Source organism: Sturnira hondurensis, unplaced genomic scaffold (genome assembly GCF_014824575.4).
Source record: "Sturnira hondurensis isolate 20B ecotype Veracruz unplaced genomic scaffold, ASM1482457v3 Scaffold0020119, whole genome shotgun sequence".
Classification (NCBI taxonomy): Eukaryota; Metazoa; Chordata; class Mammalia; order Chiroptera; family Phyllostomidae; genus Sturnira; species Sturnira hondurensis.
In genome coordinates this window covers 5,881,656-5,901,648 of record NW_028092750.1, presented here as the reverse complement: position 1 = coordinate 5,901,648, position 19,993 = coordinate 5,881,656, and the positions used below count along the sequence as shown (strand labels likewise).

The 19,993-nt window shown below is 54.2% G+C and overlaps 1 protein-coding gene across 1 annotated transcript in view; it reads right to left on the bottom strand.

Annotated features, from left to right (window-relative positions):
• Positions 1–7,034, bottom strand: part of CPAMD8 (C3 and PZP like alpha-2-macroglobulin domain containing 8) — a 46,336-nt gene extending 39,302 nt beyond the window's left edge. Inside the window, 7 exon segments of the mRNA XM_037028666.1 lie at positions 1,736–1,844; positions 2,620–2,668; positions 2,671–2,703; positions 3,952–4,065; positions 4,783–4,792; positions 5,268–5,290; positions 6,935–7,034. Coding sequence (XP_036884561.1) covers positions 1,736–1,844; positions 2,620–2,668; positions 2,671–2,703; positions 3,952–4,065; positions 4,783–4,792; positions 5,268–5,290; positions 6,935–7,034 — 438 coding nt within the window.
• Between the last annotated feature and the right edge of the window lie 12,959 nt (positions 7,035–19,993).

The window sequence follows — 19,993 nt, the reverse complement described above, 5'->3', positions numbered from 1 at the left end:
GTGGTGAGGACCCGCAAAGGCACGGCCTCCAGGATGAGTGCACGGGTACACTGTGGCACACCACAGTGCAAGGCAAAACAAAAACCAGACCCTAACACCTGACACACACAGGACTGTGAAATCTTGCAGCCACTTGAGAAAACAGTCTGGAATTTTTCAAATGGCTAAACAGAGAGTCACCATGGAGAGACCAGAGAGACAAATGGACCGTGGCCAGGTCACACAGAAAAAAGGGACCGCAGCCCACAGTTGGCAGTCACCAGCCCCAGCAGCCGGCCCATCACTGACAGGTCCGCCCTGCAGGAAGGCAGACCGCCATCTCCAGCCACTGAGCAATACCTGCAGCACTGGCCCCAGCGGCCAGGACTTGATCACTAGCTGACAATCTCTGATTTCTGCCCCTGCTCCCAACTTCAGACCAACTGGAGAAAGCCACATGTGCGTCCCTAACCCACTGTATTGGACACCTGCTTCCAGCCAGCTGTCCCCGGCTTCTCCAGGTCACCTGCCTCCTGTGGGCACACCTGAAGCCGCTGTCCCTGTTTTTCAGTGTAAAGCATTCCCACAGCTCCGCCTGCCGTTGAGTCTCCGTCGGATGCAGCTGATGGCTGCCTCCCTCGCTACAGCAAACTCTGAATAGATAGCCTTTGTTCGTCCTTATTTAGGTGGTTTTCCTTTCATTCCACACCACTCAACCCAGGCATGCCACACCCAAGAGAAATGAAAATGCCCAGCCTCACAGAAACTTGTAAATGAACATGCAGAGTGGCGCCAGTCGCAGCTGCAAAAAAAGGGGGAAACAACCCGAAGCCCGTCAACAGATGAAGGGTGAACACAGCGCCGTCCATCCGCACCACGGAGTGTTACTCAGCTGTTAGAAAGAAAGGAAGTGCTGATACCCTGCGACGTGGATGAGCCCCGACCAAGATGATGCAGAATGAGAGAAGCCAGACACAAAAGGCCGCACAGTCTCTAATCACATTTGTGTAAAACATCAGCTTGGCAAATCGGAGACGCGGGAAGTGGAGTGGCGGTTGCCAGGGGCTGGCAGTGGAAATGCGGGTCAACAGCAAAGGGACAGGAGAGACGAGGGACGGCGGAACTACTCGGAAACCAGGTCAGGTGACGAGTGCACAGAGAGCTGTGACTGGACTAAAACCGCTGAATCGTACTCGTTCTGGGTATGTGCATTGCATGGTGTGTGACTCCTATCACAATAAAACTATTTTGAAAAAACTCTACATGCAATATCCTGGCAGGGAGCACACAGCCTGCAGGAACACAAGTCACCGTTTCTTTCCTTCTTCTAAAAACTTTTCTAAGATCTTTGGGTTTTTATCATCCCATAGAAATTTTATCATCGGGAAAATGCCCATTGTATTCTGTTTTATTTCATTTATTTATTTTTATTCTTGCCTGAGGACACGCTCATTGAAATTTAAAGGGAGGGGAAGGAAGGGAGAGGAGGAGGGAGGAAATGCCGACGTGTGAGAGAATCAGGGCACCGCTGGGCTGCCTCTCCTGCGCACCCGACAGGACTGCCCACGCCCTGACCGGGAATCCAACCTGTGACCTTTTGGTGTATGGGACAACGTGCCAACCAACTGAGCCGCGCCAGCCAGGGCTGCGCTGTTTTAGAAATGACAATAGAATGGAGGGCACAAGCGCTGAAGCCGAGTGCAGTCCTGTGGGAAGGCGCCCGCGGGGCGAACGGCATGAGGTTGCGGCTCCTCACCTTCATGGTTCTGAGGACGGGGCGCCCCACCTCCTGGCTGTATTATCCCACACCATTCACGGTCATGTTGATGGCTAAGGTCCCAGAGACAGGTTTCCCAAAGGTACACCTGGAACAGAAGGACCGGGGTAGTTCCATTCACGGGGTTGGGTTGGGGGGAGTGTGGTCGGTCCTAGTGCCAAGTGCAGTCTTGAAGCAGGGACTTGACTTCTCTGAGCTCCCGTGCCCCACCCAGGGAACAGGAACGCAGCTATCCTGTCAGAGGCTAGGTGGTGAAATTTGTTGGTGAAATTTGAACATATATGTCGTGTCTGACGCGGAGGGGACACCTGCTTAGTGGCGCACAGGGCAAAGTGGGAGATTATAATGAATAAAAAAACTACACCTGGCACTTCAACCGTATTTTCCAGACCAGAAAACACATGTGGATCCAACACATCCTTATATTTTCACACACACGCACACGCACACACGCACACACAGACACACGCACTCACTCACGTGTGCAGCTGCAGGAGACACAGGCTGGAAAGCAGCCACAGCCAGGCCACAGCCTCCGGCAGGCAGCAGAGCTGGGCAGAAGCAGAAGGACAACCTCAGAAGCCCGGGAAAAGGACCGTGTCTCTCACCGACCTGTGGTCGACCCCACACTCTGGCCTTGGCCCAAGGCCTGGTCATAAGAAGGCAACCCCCTCCGGTCAGCTATGGGTGCTGCCTGTGGGGGAGGGTGATGTCTGCGGGGGAGGGTCCAGTTTGGGGGAGGGTGTCCCCCTCAGGGGAGAGGCACATCCTAGGCAGTAGGAACCTGGATGCTCACGAGGGGAGGGCCATGCTCATGGAAGGAGGGGCATGCCTGTGGGGGGTAGGGAGCATCCCCTTCTCACCTGACCTGCACAGTGCCAATCTCGTAGACATCCATGTCCCGGATGTAGGGGGTGGGACAATCAGGACCTTGAACTTGGGCAGCACTGAAGGGAGAGAGCAGAGAGGAGGGAGGCAGGTAGCTTCCAGCCCTGGGGTAGCCTCAGAAGAGTACCGGAGGGACCCAAGTAGTGACAGCCCAGCCCTGCACCCTCCCACCCCAGAATCCACGCTGCCCTTTGTGGAGCACTGGCAGCAACCTGAGGATTGGCCACGCACATCTATTTCCTATCTTTCAGGGCCCAGAGCCCCATTTCTCTCAGTGGTCTGTGTGCCTTGAGTGCAGAGGATTCCAGCCCATCCCAGCAGTACACTGGCAGCCCCCCAGTGAGGGGCGGCCTGTGCAGGCGTGTGACTGAAAAGAGCCTCTCTCTGCTGCAGGACTTCACCCTGGAAGGGCCCAGCCCTCTGGTCACCCTGTGCAGCTCACAACCTGGGGACAGCTATCGATGCCCTGGTGCAGCCCAGGCCTGAGCACTTGCTACACGAGCCGATAAATGCCTTTCCTTTCGCTTACCGAATTCTCACTGGGCTTCTGCTGCTGGCAACCCACAACCCTGACCTCTATCGCTTTTCCTCCCAGGGTCTTCCTCTCAAAAAAGAAGCCATTGACCACGGAAGGGAGATTTAGCACAGAAGCAGAGTGACTGGCTCTGGCAGGTTCACTCCCTAGCCCTTGTTACTTGAGCACTTTCCTTAACGGCTCTCTCAGCCTCAGTTTACCCATCTGTAAAATAGAGACGCCTCACAGAGTCAAGATAGGGATGAAAGAATAAAACAAAATGACAGATTTAAAAAGGGAAGGGAGTTCTGACACCTGCTACAACATGCATGCACCTTGAGGACATCACACTACGTGAGCCAGCCGGTCACAACAGGACAGACAGCGTGGGACCCACTCACAGGAGGTCCCTGGTGGGTCAGGTCCACGGAGACAGGAAGTAGGCGGAGGGGTCAGAGACAGGGAGGGGGTGGGGAGTCAGTGCTCAGTGGGACAGAGGTTCAGTTTGGGAAGGTGAGAAAGTTCTAGAGATGGATGCTGGTGACACTTGCACAACAATGTGAATGACTGTGCTTAATGCCACTGAATTGCCCACTTTAAGATGGTTGAGGCAGCAATTAATTTTATGCTACTTACATTTTGCCTCTGTGTTTTAGGAAAGACATGACAAAGTCCTGGCAGCACCGAGCCCTCAGCGTGCGGGGCTCCTGCAACCCCACATCACCGGCGCCACCCCTGGGTTGATGGCTTCTCCCAGATCCGAAACTCTGCAGCTCTAGATTCCCCAACTCACCGTACTTCTGAACTTCAAAGGGCTTGTTGTCACGCAGCCTTGCATCTCGACAAAAAACTAACCATCCTCCCAGCACGGGCGGGTCAGACAGGGGGAAGGTCATGTTGATGGCGCCTGGGTTGAGAGACACCCCTCAGGCGGGTGTCTAGCGCCCGGGCTCGGGCACTGCTGTGTCTTCAAACGGGGCGGGACCGAGTGAGAGGCCCAAGGCGGCGTCCAGAATGCTGCCAGAGCTGCACACACACACAGATGCTCAAGACTGAGTGACATTATCAAAACCCTGAAAACAACTTTTAAAAATCTAAGTGTGTACAAGGTGAGAGCTAAGGAAATCAGTACAGTTAACCCTTGAACATGGGTTCGAAGTGCAGGTTTTTTCCAATAAATACTGTTGGCCTTCCACATCCGTGGGTTTCATATTTGTGGATTCTACTGACCACTGTGCGAAAATAGATTTTTTTTACTCCTCACCCAAGGATATGTTTACTGATTTTAGAGAGAGAGGAAGGTTGAGAGAGAAACATTGGTGGGAGGGAGTGATATTGATTGGTTGCCTCCCGTACGCACCCCCACCAGAAAATGAACCCACAACCTTGGTGTGTATCCTGACTGGGGATCGAACCCACAACCTTTTGGTGTTCAGGACAAGGCTCCAACCCACTGAAGCACGCTGTCCAGGGCTGAAAATGGCATTTCTGACCCATGGCTGGGAATGCATGGGTGCAGACAGCCAACTGAGATGCACACCTCGACACCATTTTATATAAGGACTGAGCACCCAAGGATTTTGGTGTCTGCAAGGGCGTCCTGGAACCTATCCTCTTGGAATACCAGGGGCTGACTGCAGTTAGGTTTTGGGGGGTCAGAAGTTACAGGCAGACCTTTGACTGCATGCGGAGGTGGCGGTGGCAACCCCCTCGCTGTTCAAGGATCAACTGTATATAAAAGTGGTGCAATTGGATGCTGTTTACAACAAGACGCTGACTACGATTACAGAGACTTGGAAACGTGGACGTACATTTACACACTATTTAGAGAAGAGGAAAAACCAGGACACACCAGTATATACCCTTCAATTGCAACTATGAAAGAAAATGTCTTCATATAGACTAGGCTTTACAGGAAACACGAAAAAGTAGAAAACACGGCCAAGGCAGTTATGGGTGGCTTTTCTCCTTTCCTACCTTTTTTCCTCATCATCCATTTTTTTACCTTACTGTTAATGATTTTTCTCAAGACACATGCAGCATCTCTTTTTCCATTTCAATTCTTTATTTCCAAGGTAGGATTTACGATTTTATAAATTCAAATCTTACCTTGAGTTTGATTGTTCCTTTATCTAAAAAAGGAAAATAAAATGCAAATGGTTAAATCAAAAGCTGTGTTTTCACGTCCCCCCCCCCCCCGCCCCACCTGGGCTGCAGCCTTTACAAACATGGGCTCTCTCAACACAGATGGATTTTCTGTGGACAAACATCCTGAGTCGTGCTGGTCTGGCCTGGGCCAGGCTGGGATTGGCAGAAGTGAGAGGTTTCCTCCAAACTGGTGAGAGCTGAAGGCCAGAGGGGATGGACAAAGCCCAGCTATTCAGGGGAAAGTTGGCCAGCCTGCATACTTGAGTCACTTCATCCCTGGCCCCTGCCCAAGGTAAGCTGTGAGGGCAGCAAAGAGAACACTCCAGGGGAAAGGAACAGGAGAAAGAAGAGGAGACCGAGGTCCCCAGTGGACCTTGCTCAAGTGGACCTGACTGGTCTCCCATCGCCTCTCTCTTCTACCCAAATGGAGTCATTCCCAACACCTCTCGGGGCTTCTGGCCTTTGGGCCTTATTTACACATCTACTGTTTCTGCCTCCCAAAATTAATCCCCTCACTCCTTGCTAGCCAAACCCTGATTTCCTGTGGGAACCACCTCCCCAGCTCCCCATCCATGTCATTTGGTGGGGCTCTGTGCAAATCTACAGGGCCTTTGCCCTGATCACCGGGATTGGTTCAGGGATGAACACATGACCCAACATGGACCAATCAGCACATGCCTTCTCCCTGGTCACAGGGATTGGTTCAGGACTGAGCGTGTGACCCAATACAGATCAATCAGCATAGGCATTCTCCCTAGCCACAAGGTTCAGGTCAGAACCCAAGATGGGCCACTGAGAGGGAATCCTGGCACGTCCACCACCCCTTCCTCCAAGCTTTGAGGAGACACAGGCCCATCCAGAAGTGGGGCCAGGAGATGGCCAGTAATGCCGGGGACTTTTCAAGTTACAAGAGCCCCTAAAACCCTCTGTGGCTGAAGCCAGCCTGAGTTGGGTTTTGTAGCTGCCTGCACCCCTGTTGCCCACCCCAGCCCTTCTCCTAGTTCCCACTCCAGGGCGGCCTCCCCATGCTCCCCCAGAGGACAGGTGCTGTCCCACTAGAGCCCCTACGTCATCGCTGTGTCTCCTGTGCCCGAATGCTGCTCATGCTCCATGTGAGGAATGAGTTACCTGCCCTGCCAGATGGGAGCCCTCTCACCGCCTTTGTCCAGGAGGCCAGCGCTGTTGTTATCGGCAGTTTACCAACCAGAATATGGGAGAAGCTGGCTGAGGGCCTAAGCTCCACTCAGCTGGGAGCCCAGGCCTAACACCACGCACGGGGGTGGAGCTCTAAGCTCATTGGAAGGTCCGATGTGGCCCCCATCCCATCTATAGCCCAAGCTGACGCGGGAGGGGTCCTGACTCCTATTTCTGTACCAAGAGAACATGGGCTGCTGGGGAAAAGTTCCCCAATTTCCCCTTCTGGGCCGGCGGCTGCTGCTCCTGGGCCTTACTCTCTTCATCTGTGGAAGAGGGAGAACTCAGCCTTCCCTCTGTGTCCTGCCAGGGTGCCGAGGAGGTGGGATGGGAGAAAGAAAGCAGCGCCCACCCTGCCCAAGCCCTGGAGGCCAGCCAGTTGCTCCCCTGTGCAAAAGATGGGGAAGCCCCTGTCAGTCAGCCCAGGGACCTACCCAGGATGGCTCCCTGGCTCCATGCCACTGCCTTGGGCTGAGCCTGGACTGTGACTTGCCTTGGCGAGTTAAAGATGGTCTTGCTGACGACTTCTTCCATTCCCCAGTGGCGGACAGAGCACAGTGATCAAACGGCCCCTGCAGGAGAGGAGAACCACAGCGAAGGCCAAGGGTCATCTGACCCACCCTTGGCCTCACTGCCACCCTGGCAAGGTCAGGGTGCACCCTAGACTGCCCCACACCTATGCCTGACACACTCTGAAAACCTGGTCAGCTTTCCATCTGTGTCACCATTGACCTGTGAACACCATGGACTGGCTTATCACCTCTGAAGCTTTGACTGCGCCAAAATCTAGCCTCTCTGAATCTACCCAGCACCATACCGTCCCCTCAAGCTATGCATCCTGGTCTCTGGCCTTCTCTGTGCCGTAGGACCTTTGCATGTGCTGCACACACAATCTGGAAAACACTCCTCCCTGGGGGCTGATGGGCAGGACTCGACTGCATCCTCATGGCTACTCTGTGAGAAGCGTGAACATCTCTCAGAGTCGGAGATTAAGCCCTGGAGAAGCCAAGTCACGTGCCTGAGTCAGTGAGATCAGGTTTGAACCCAAGCAGCCAGACTCTGGAGCCCGGTGGGAAGGAGCAGGGAGCGCCCCGCAGCATTCATTTTCAGACTAAAATGCTGCACACAAACTAAATGACCCAACACAGGAAACCATGGACTATGGAATCAAGACAACCGTCTCTCTCTGAAAATTCTCAGCTTGACTGTGAAGACAGTTCTGGGAAAAAGGTATCATTATCCTGCTTTCCAGACCGGAAAGCTGCCCTTGTGGAAGAAGAAGGAACGTGCACCAGATCACACAGCCAGGCAGCACAGGGCCCCAGGCGACCACAGGGCCCTGGCCCACCTGAGTCCCTGCCTCCTCATATTCTGCAGCTTCCCACAGAAAATTGCACAGGCTCACCAGGACCTGCTCACAGGGCCGCAGGGTGTCGACAGCCGCACCAGTGCCAGGAGCCCCTGCTGCAAAGGCAGCACAGGTCCAGCCGTGCAGAACTACAGGCACCAGAAGGAACAGGTGAAAGGGAGGACTCCGGGCCAGCCACTGGGACCAGGGGAGATGTTCGCTGCTCAAAATCTTCTCTGCCCAACGTCCACACGCAAAGGTGAATTTGGACATTAGCCGCAAATCCAACACTGAAATAAATTCAATGTGCGTCAGAGATCTAAATGTAAAACTGTAAGAGCATTAAAAGAAAACAGGAGAAAGTCTTTGTGAACCTGTGTTAGGCAAAGCTTCCGTGAATAAGATGCTAAAAGCACAACCATCAATGAACTGGGCTTCATTAAACCTTCGTGAAGCATTTGGCCTTTCGGAAGACACAGTGGGGCCTGCTGGGTGCTCTCCGGCCGCAGCACTGGCCCTGGGAGCCCATGGCGCTCCGTCTGGCTCGAACAACGACCCGGATTCATGCCCCCTGGTTCCTACGTGTACTTTTCAACGATAGGACTGACGGAGCCTGCAAGGATCTCAGGGACTTAGTATCCACCCACTATATGACTCCAGTGCAAAGACCCTGATTTTGCAGGTGCACGGGCCAGATCCAGTAATGACTGGAAGGAGCAGTGCCCCTGGGGCCCATGTCCAGTCCTCCTCTGGCACCAAGTGCCTGCAAACTGGGTTCCTGTGTGCGGCGTTTGGCCCCAGCCGTGCACAGAGCATGCGTTGATGCTGGGTACGTAACTAACTGTCCCTTCTGGGGCACACAGTGACCCTGGGTTTCGTGGATGTGCAGATCCTGCACTGACCAGAATGTGTACTGACCCCAGTCCCATGTGCTCTGTCCGACGCCAGCACCCAACAGTGTGTGGCGATGCCGGGAATGGACATGTACCGTCTTGAGCATGGGAAGACCCTCGCTCCACATGTGATGTGTAGCCCCAGTAATGACCACGGGGCGCAAAGACCCTGCACTCCCTGGTGCTGGACTCAGTGGTGCCCAGAGCGTGTGACAACCCCGAGTACTGTCCTGTCCAGAGCCCCAGTCACCCCAGGGACGTGCTGTTGCTGTCTAACACCAGTCCCAACCCAGGCGTACAGTGGCCTTGAGCTTCTAGGTCCACGTCTACACTGCAGTGTGGCATCGGCCAGCTGCCAGCTGGTCCCTGGGGTCACCCACCTAGCACATGCTGAGTGGAAAAGCACCTTGGGAATACACAACCCATATGTTTCTTTTCCTTGGTCACCGTTAGAGCCTTCATCCAGATATCAGTTAGCATCTTCACCCAGAGGCCTGGAGGACCCGCCGCTGTGGGCCAGGAGCTGCACTGGTGGTGTGCTCACCAGCCAACCACGGCCACCCCTGGCACCGGGGCTGACACTGGCTCCTCCTCCTTTGGGCTGGAACAGGCAGTGTTTGGTAAAGTGCAGACAGTGTCGGTCTTACAGCAGCGTGCAAATCCATGCTGCTGTCTGGGGCCAGGGATTGCTCCTGAAAAACACCACATGGGGCACTGTCCAGGGCTTTCCCTAAAATGAGATCCTCAGGCTGGTGGACGGAGGCTCTCAGGCCAGCTAATCGGGACCCCAAGTCAGTCATCATGACTCCCAGCGTCGGGGTTCCATTTCACTCAGCAGAGGTAAGATGCCAGCCTAATTCAGTCGAACACTGTTTAAAAGTCTTCAACAAAGGGACTCTGAACCTGGTCCTTGTAAGGCAGGGTCTCTCATTTGGGGCTGTGTCATGCTGTGTGTTGCGGGCTGACCTGTACATGGCAGAATGTTTAGCAGTGCCCCTGGCCCCTGCCCAGCAGATTCTAGGAGTGTTGCCTCCCCCGGACGTGACAACCCCAAAACACCTCTGGACAGTGCTGGATGACCCTAAGGGGACAAAAATCACCCCCTGGTGGAGAACCGGTATTCTTCAAGGTGTCCCGCTAGGACAAAAGTTTGCTGGGTTCCAACTTCACAAGGCCCAGGAAGGGAAATCCAATCGCTGGACACGCAGTGTGCCGTCTCACTTTTCAAACCGTCATCCCACAGGGGCAGTGCCACTGGAGGCGACACCACCCACCCAGTCCCACTGGCTCCCTGTTTTCTGGGAACTCCTAAACAAGGGGTGCTTGAACAAAGCGGTTCATAAAGGCTGAGCTTGGGCGGGGTGGGGCAGCCCCCTGAGCCCACAGCCTTGCAGGGCTCACCCAAACTTGGCAGGTCTCAAAAACTTCCCTCTGAAGCCAGTTCATGGGAGATTCCCCTAAACAGCTACTTAATTCACCTNTCCCGCTAGGACAAAAGTGTGCTGGGTTCCAACTTCACAAGGCCCAGGAAGGGAAATCCAATCGCTGGACACACAGTGTGCCATCTCACTTTTCAAACCGTCATCCCACAGGGGCAGTGCCACTGGAGGCGACGCCACCCACCCAGTCCCACTGGCGCCCTGTTTTCTGGGAACTCCTAAACAAGGGGTGCTTGAACAAAGCGGTTCATAAAGGCTGAGCTTGGGCGGGGTGGGGCAGCCCCCTGAGCCCACAGCCTTGCAGGGCTCACCCGAACTTGGCAGGTCTCAAAAACTTCCCTCTGAAGCCAGTTCATGGGAGATTCCCCTAAACAGCTACTTAATTCACCTCCTCACTGTGTTAACCCACCAGCAGCTCTCTAAGCAAACTTCAAGAAAAATGTGCAAGCCAAACGAACACTTCCTCCCCCACCATCACACCTTTCCTAGGAAAACGAACTCTCTCCCATTTCTCTGCCCAAACTCGCACCTCTTACCTTCATGCTTCAGACAACTTAAAATCACCACCCCAGGCCACAGTTCCCGTCGCCCAAGAGAGCAAGGTGTGGTAGGTGGGCTCCCATGCAGCCTGAGCTCCGGGGAGTCCCTGTATCTCCACGGGGCCATTCCTGAAGCCTCAGAGCACCCCCTTTCCCAGTCAGACCTGTAAGTATTGGGGGATGAGAATGTAGACCCTGCCCTGTGCAGAGGCTGTGTGGCCTTGGACAAGTTGCTGCACCTCTCTGAGCCAGTGTCTGAGACACCCCACCCGGAGAAGGTGGCCAGCCTCTTCCACTGCCCAGGGCTACTCACGAAGCCTGGGACAGCGCATTGTGCAGGTGGTGCCTCGGCGACAGCAGCAGCAGGAGCCCCACATTTTCTGGCCCCTTGGGGGCCCTTTGTTTGCAGCCCCACGCTGTGCGTCCTGCTCCACATAGGGCCAGGCTCGGGCAGCGGGACCAGCCCTCACCCCGGACCCACTTCTGGCTGGGGACCCGCCTCACTCGCCCTGCCCCTGAACTCATTCCCTCCACTGACTCTCCCCACTCCCTCCTGGGACCCGCCTCCAGCCCGGATGCACCCCCAGACCCAGCCCATCCCTTTCCCTTCATCAACCCAACTTGTCCCTTCTGCTCTGTTGGCCTGGCCCAATATCCTACCCAAACCCTTCCCCTCCCTGTACTGTCCTCCCAGCCACACAGCTGGCTCCCCAGCTGCCCACCCACGGCCCCTCTGTGGACCTGTCCCGCCCCTACACCGGGGTGCTGCATCTGGGTGCCCCCTTCACCCCACACTCCCCTCCTCATCCCTGGGCCTGGAGATCTGTGCAATGCCTGGCCTGAGGAGTAGGCCCGTTGGAGAAGCTAAGCCTGGGTAGGGGGCCAGCCTTCCAGACCCACAGCTGCCTCCGGGCCCCTGACTGCTCCTCCTCACTTCTGCCGTCTCCCCACCCCATGTCTGCAAATCCCGTGGGCCAGGCCCCTCCCTTTCTGAGCCTCCTTTCCCTTCCCTGAGGGCGGGGTGTCTCCTCAGGGCCCTCCCAGTATCTCCAGCTCAAAGATGGTCCCTCTGTTGTAGGTCCCTCTGGTGGGGGCACCCTTCCAATGTCATGTTCAAGTCCTCTTTTGCTCTCTGCATAATTGCAGTCCCCCCCAACACACACACACACACACACACACACACACACACACACGCTGGCCTGAGGCCTCTTTAGTGCTTATTGGGACCAAGTCCAAACTCAGGGCTGCCTTGATGGCCCAGCCTCACCCTAGTTCCTCCTGCACCCTGTGCACCAGCCCCACTGCCTGCCTTTGCTCACACTCTGCCCTCCACCCTCATCCTGTGCCTGCCCAACTCCTGCTCCTTCCAGAAGCTTCCCTGGAACCCTCTCTGCTGCCTCTCTCTGGTGGACTCTCGAGGCAGCCTCCTCCACCAGCCTTCCCCGCAGGCTTTGGACCAAGCCTGGGCAGGTAATGCGGACTTCAGGACACACAGGACCCGCCACAGCAGACGGCAGAAGAGGAAGTACCGGGACCAGAGGAGATAAGGGGACAGCAAGGGCAGTGGCGGCCTACCAGCACGGTCCACACGGTCACCAAGCAGGATCTGCTGGTAAAACCCTCGGAGTTCACAACTGCCCTGCCTGGCCCCGCCCCTCCAGGGACCCCAAAGCCAGAAGGGAACCGGGGCGAGCCTGTGTGCAGGAGCAGCTGTGGGGTGTGACGCGCGCTGCCCAGGAGGGCGCAGCAACCATGTTGCTTGGCACGTGGCCAGCAGCACTAATGACGCTAGAACTCATGCAAGATCTGACCCCAACAGAAGGGAAGGGTTGTGACCAAGGAGACTCAGCCAAGCAGCTGCATCATTAAGGGCAGTGAATAACCAGAAGCAGCCTGCATGACCCTTCACGGGACCAGGGGCAAACAGATGAAGGAGGTGCCACGTGTGACCCCCACAAAGCAGGGAGCCAGGTGCAGGGAGATGGGAGGGGAGGGGACAGAAGCTGGGAGAGGAACGCAGGGAGGTGATTTCAACAACCCCAGCGCTTTCACCTCCCACTGCGTGGGGAGCATGGTCAGGTGATGCAGGCAAGGGTGGCTGAGGGGGGAGGGCCTTCCTGAACCCTGTGTCCCCTAGGCCCTGCATGTGAGGCCCGGGGCTGCTGACTCCATGGAAGAGCAGAGACCTCTGCGCACAGCCAGTGTGAGCCCATGCCCAGGACCTAGGGCTCAGGGTGGGCTCTGAAGGAGCCTCCTCCTCTGACCTCACCTGATCTCAGCAGAGAGCACAGCGAGAGGGCCTTTGGTTTCACCCAGACCCAAAGGGCCCAAGAAGCCAGCCTCAATACCCTCTCCAGGACTTCAAGGTGTCCAGAAAAGGGCAACAACCAGCAGGAGAAGTTGCTCAGGAGAGAGGTGCAAAAGCTGTTAAGCATCTCCTAGGAGGCTTCCAGGTGGAGAAGCATCCAGACCGAGACCCGTCTGCACTCTCCCTGACACATGTGAACAGGAGCACGCATCCACCACCCGCAACCGTGACTGTAAAGTCTTGCTTGTGTGTGTGCATGTGTGTGTCTGTGTACACGCACACCATCCACATGTTCCTGGTCTGGTTAGGGGCATGGGAGGAAGAGCACAGGATGAATTTCCTGTGCCCCTGTAACAAACCACTGTAAATTGGATGGCCGAAAAACGACTTTACACAAGTCACAGGATAGGACAAAATATTTGCAAATCTTATATCTGGTTTAATATCCAGGTTATATAAAGAGTGCCCACAACTCAACAACAACAAAGAGCATATAACCCAATTTGACAACAGGTAAAGGCTCTGAATAGACATTTCTCCAAAGAAGACACAGAAATGGCCGACATCACTGTTCAGTAGGGAATTTGGATTGAAACCGCCGGGAGATGACACTTGACACCCACACAATGGAATTGTTATTATTGTTATTTTCATCCTCACCTGAGGACGTGCTCATTGATTTTAGAGAGAGAGAGAGGGAAAGAAAGAGAGAGGAAAAGAAACATCGATGCGAGAGACAAACATTGATTGGTTGCACTGGCTGGTGTGGCTCAGTAGATTGAGTGCCAGCCTGCGAACCAAAGGGTCGCTGGTTCAATTCCCAGTCAGGGCACCTGCCTGGGTTGTGGACCACGTCACCAGTAGGGGGTGCACAAGAGGCAACCACACATGGATGTTTCCCTCTCTTTCTCCTTCCCTTCCCCTCTCTCTATAAATAAATAAATAAATAAAATCTTTAAAAAAACATCGATTGGTTGCCCGTACACACTCCAACCAGGGACCAGACCTGCAACCCAGGCATGTGCCCTGATTGGGAATTGAACCTGCAACACCTTGATTTACTGGGTGATGCTCCAACCAACTAAGCCACACTGGCCAAAGCCACAATGGTATTATTTTTTTTAGAGATTTTATTTATTTATTTATCTTTAGAGGGGAAGGAGAGGGAGAGAAACATCAATGTATGGTTGCCTTTTGTGCGTCCCCTGCTGGTAGTTAGCCTGCAAGGAACCAGCCTGCAACCCATCCATGTGCCCTGACTGGGAATCGAACCGCGATCGTCTGGTTCACAGGCCCGCGCTCAATCCACTGAGCTATGCCAGCCAGGGCTCTATTTTTTAAAAAACAGACAATAATAAGTGTTGGCGCAGACGAGGAGAAATTGGGACTCGTGTGCACTGCTCGTGGGGGTGTAACATGGTGCAGCCACTGCGGAAACAGTCTGGCAGCTCCTCAAAGGCGGAACAGGGAATCACACATGACCCACTATCCACTTTGGGCACATCCCCAAAAGACAGAGACTGTAAATAAGCATGGGGCAAAGTAGCAATGTTTTCAGCAGAAAAAAGGCATGAATTAGGTATAGGGCTGCCAGAATCAGTAACTAAAATAGAATGATATTTGAATTTCAGATAAATGACAAAAAATAATTTAAGCGTAACTATGACCCATGAAATACCAGGGAGGCCACTTACTATCTGCTCTGTGTTCCCGTATGGATCTCCCAGGTCCAGGGCCTCTGTCGCTATGAATCCCCACGCCAGGGGGCTCCCTCACCTAGGTGGCTATGCCTCTAAATGAGTCCCTGTAATGTGTGGTCTGTACCCACCCACCTCACCTGGAGGGCCATGCACCCACCCACCCCCTGGGGGCTGGCTATACCTGTCCACCACCTGAAGGCTGTCTACACCTGCCCATTTCACCTAGGGGCTGTCTGCACCTGCCAGCCAGCCTCACCTGGGGGATAAGTGCATGTGTGTCTGCCCTAGGAAGAGGGTGGAGGTGCCATCTGCAGCCTGTCTGACCAGCACCAGAGCCCTAGAGGGGCTAGGACTCAGACAACTCTAAGTCAGTTCCTTAGGCTGCCACCCGGGGCCCCACCATTCATTCACTGAGGCCCCCATGAGATGAGAACAGGGACCAACCTCTGACAGCACTCGGGACATTGCTGAGGTTTGACTGATGAGAAAATGGAGGCCCAGACCATCCAGCCCCAAATGGAAACCTGGGCCACAGCTTGCCTTCTGGGCAAAGAGGCTGGAAATAAAAATCACTACAGTGAACGCCCTGGCCCACCTCGACTTCACCAGCCAATTTGTCCTGGGGAAGATGCTAGCTCAGTGCCAGGAATGTTCTGGACCTGCCCTGGGCCAGGAAGAACTGAAGAGGCACCAGGCTGCTGGCAGCTCCAAACACACTGGGAACCTGGGAGGGGCTCCCACCCTCTGCTCCACGTGGAGGACTCACCTGGCCCTGCAGGGAAAGCGTCTGTTGGGGCAGAGTCTGGGACAGCTGCCTGGCCAACTGCACATCCAACCCAGGTGAGGTGGACTGCCCCCAAGTGAGGTAGACAGGTATAGACAGCCCCCAGAGGAGGTGGGCAGGTGTAGACAGAACTCCAGGTAGGGTGGACAGTTGTAGGCAACCCCCAGGTAAGGTGAGTACCTCTGTACCTCTTCCCCTTCTTCCCTTCTCTCACCCCGTGTCTGTGGACACCACCCACGGGTGAACCAGGTGCTCAAAGATGGGCCAGGCCGCCTTGCCCACAGCCACTCACAATGTTCAAGAAAATCCATTCTCACAGGTGAGTTCTGGAACCTCTGATAGTAGGACTCATATCACAGGGCACCAAGAAGACTGGAATCCAATGTAAAGCCAGCCCTGGGCCCAGGACTTGGTCGATAGTCCATATAGGGCACATCTTCCCATAGTGCAGGTGGGAGCTTGCCAGGTGTGAGGCTGGGACCAGGTAGCCCAGAAGTGGGAGGGGCCAGTTCCCACAGACTGCTTTCAGGAGGAGACATTTCACTAGGCCCCCTCGCCCTCCTGGCTCCCCAGGCCAGCCCCACCCCCAACCCCCATCTCCCTGACCCTGGGCCTCCCACTGCCCTGTGAGCCAGCCAGGCTCACTCCACCCCAGCCCTCCCCTTGTTTCTTGGGCAGCTCCAATGGGCTTCAGCTCTGCAAGGCAGACCGCGGGGCTTGCCCCCTTCTTCCTCTACCATGGCACTCCCTTTTTCGTAGATTTATGGAGATAAAATTTACTTCCCATTAAGTTCGCCCACTTAAAATGTACAAGTCAACAGTTCTTAGTATATTTACCAGAGTTTTGCAATCATCACCATACCCTAATTCTAGAACATTTCCATCATCCCCAGAGGAGACCCGGCCCCCATAAGCAGTCACTCCCTGCCCCACCCCATCCCCAGCAAGCAGTGATTCACTTTCTGCCTCCTCGGAACTGGCTGCTCTGGACGTTTCACGTGGATGGAGTCGTGCATCACGAGGGCTTTGGGGACTGGCTTCTCTCCCTCGGCATGATGTTGTCAAGGCTCCGGCCAGAGGCGCTCCTGCAGCTTATCAAACCCGGTGGAGAAAACCAACCGTGGTCTGCACAGGACAGAGAAGGGCCTCAAAGTCCCTGACGTGACAAAGACTAACAGCAACAATGACAGAATCAATAATAATAACAGTCGGCCTTTCCAGAGTGAACAGCATGCACTGGGTAGGAACTTTGTTAATTTTTTTCTTGTAACCAGCTTGAGCAAGGACAACTGTTGTCCCCGGTCCTCAGGGCACTCAGTGGGTACCCAGTGGCAGGGCTGTGATCTTACACCTCCCCCACCTTGCCTCGTCCTCAGTCCCCAGCAACAAGCCTCCCTTCTGCCCCCAGCTTTGCACAGTCAGCCTGGAACGCTGTTCCCAGCAGCCTTTGCATGCCCCGTTCCTTCCTGGTGGGGGAATGGCTGGCAGCCCCCCTGCACCTGTGGGGGGCCGTGGGGTTTGCCCAAAAGGGCAGCCTTGTGGCTGGGCACCAGGCAAACAATTTGGCCCCAACCTAAATGTTCTCACCTCCCCCAAAGAAAAACAAGGCACTGTTTTTCAGTCTGATGTACTAATCTTTACAATTTTTTAAAGCCCTCTATTGGTGCTAGTGCACAAACTAAACTTTGCATTTCATATTGCCGTTTAAGTCACCCACTGACTGTTCATTATCCCCAAATAGTACAGCTTAAATCTACAATCCTTCTATTAAGATCAAATTTCTAAGAAAAAAGTTCTTCCTTACCATTAACAAGCCACAAACAATCTGTTTTATAATATTGAGATTAATTTACTGTTATAAAAGTGTTTGTCAGTCCTGGCTGGCGTGGCTCAGTTGGTTGGAGCTTTGTCCCATAAACAGAAAGGTCGTGGGGTCGATTCCTGGTCAGCACACAAGCCTGGGTTGGAGGTTCAGTGCCCTGTTGGTCCCAGTCCGGGAGCATGTGTGAGGCAAACGACCAGTTGATGAGGTTTTCCTCTCTCTCTGTCCCTCCCTTCCCCTCTCTCTAAAGTCAATAAGCATGTCCTCAGTGGGTGAGGATAAAAAAGTTATCGGTAAAAAATAAGTGCTGTTAAAATTGGGGGAGGAAATGTCGGCTTCAGTAGTCAGCTCAAGTGTTTCCCCTCCAGACTTATGTCCAAACCTTCATGCCTGCATTAGACCCTGTGAACATGCCCTTGGTCGGAAATAGGGTCTTCAGTCCCCAGGCTCACGGCTCACCTGGACGTCTCACTGTCAAATGGGGAGGCATGAGATCAGAAGACAGTGTGGGGGGTGAAGAATTACAGGGCAGAGGTCAGGATGAAGCCTGGGGTGCACCCCAAATGACTTCTCCCCAGTGTGCCTCTCCCCCCACAACTGGGTCACTGGCGTTTAGAAGGGCAGCTTATAAAGGCTTTTGTTGCTGTATTTGAGGAACACTTGATCATTTCACAAGTTGTTTAGCATAAAATGTCTTCATAAATCTTTAAGAAATCTGCTTCATAATGGCAGAATAATTGCAAAGCCTTTTGCTCAGATACTGCCCAATCCCCCGGAACTCCACATATCTGTCCCCGGCCCTGACGCCAACCCACGGACGCTGTTGCTAACAGCCTCGTGCCCCACGCCCCTAGAGGAAGCTCTGGGAGGCTGGTGTGGATGGACTGGCCAACTTCACGAATCACTGGCTCCCCGCCAGGTCAGCTGGGGGTCCAGAGGCCACAGCTCTTAGGCGAGGAAAACGTGGTGCCAACAGGAAAATATGTGTTTGGTTTGTAAGTTGAACTAACCTGCTACAGAAGTGTTTGAAAAGACAGTAAAATGGAAACCCATGTGGTCATGCTGTTGGCAGTGCTCCCGCCTTGGCTTTGCTCAGCAGCAGGGCGGGTGCAGCCCTGGGGGCTCTGCCAAGAGCTGATGGATATGACCTGCGACCCTTACACCTTCTGACATCAAGCATCTGCCGAGTGAGCTGCTTAGGAATGGGTCCTCGGCCAAGTTCATGAGGGTAGTGGGGTGTGGAGTCAGGGGCAGATCAGGCCCTTTGCATCAAGAACACACATGAGTCATTTTTAACCAATCAAGAAGAGGAGGAGAGACCAAATGCACTTAATGAATGCTCACACACCACGCTGCAAGGAAACAGCATCAGAAGTCGGGCTGCACCACAGTAGCCTTGGAGACGCCAAGGAAATAAGTAACCTCTGCACAATCGGATATCAGGCAGCTGACAATAAAAGCAAAGGAACCATACATACCAAAGTGGAAAGACATATTAGATTGTGATATGAAAGAAATTCACAAAAATAGCCAGTGTTAGCTTCCCGTGGCTGCTGTAACAAATGACCACAAACCCGGTGGCTCCAAACAACACAGACTTATTCTCTCTCAATCCTGGAGGCCAGAAACCTGACGTCAGCGCTACAGGCTAAAGTGGAGGTGTCAGCAGGGCTGGTTCCTCCTGGAGGCCCCAGGGGAGGACCCGTGTCCTTGCCTTTTCCAGCGTCTGAGGCCGCCTGAGTTCCTTGGCGGCCCCCTTCTTTCTGGCATCACTCCAGCCTCTCGCTTCCACTGCTTCGTCTCCAACTTCCATGTGAAACTACCTCTGCTTCTCTCTCATAAAGACACTTGGAATTACATTTAGAACCCACCTATACCTGCTGAATAATCTCCCCATAATTTCTGCAATGATGTAATCATGTCTGCAAAGTCCCTTTTCCCATACACAGGACATTTGCAGGCTGGCCTGGTGACAGAGGCAGCTACCAAATGACTACGGCCAGGGAGCACACTCAATGTGGAGACGCCACACAAATGGACAATTCGCATCCCAGGACGGAGCAGGATGGCACAAGATTCCGTCATGCTACTCAGTGCTGTATGCAATTGAAAACTTATTGTTTACTTTTCCCATTAATATTTTCAGACCACAGTTGATCGGGGAAAACTAAAGCATTGGAAAGCAAAGCCAAGGTGGGGGTGGGGGCAGGGTGGTGGAGGGGGACGACTGCACAGGGAGACTGCCCCCAGCAAGAAAACTGAAAGACTCTTGCCCAGAGGTTTCCCACCAGAGCCTTGTAATTCAGCACTTGGTTGTGGGGCAGCATAGGTAGGGGGAACCACAAAGGGAGGAAAGATGGAGGTCGGCCTGGGTCCCTTCGGGTGGGAGGAGCTGGACACAGGCTCTTGAATACACAGGACAGATCCACCCTGCACCACAGAAGGGCGCCGGCCCGTGTCCCAGGCCCACAGTGGTCGCACTCACAGCGCCAGCAGATGCTCTCAACTGTTCGGGGTCAGAGGGTCACTGATCTCATCTTCAAACATTGGGGTCTCTGTGGTCGCCAAGGAGGGACTTCCAGAAATGCCTGGAACCCAGTCAGTTCCAATTAGCTAAAAGGCAGGGCTGGGGCTTGGGCATGGGGAGAGTTTTTCTGTGG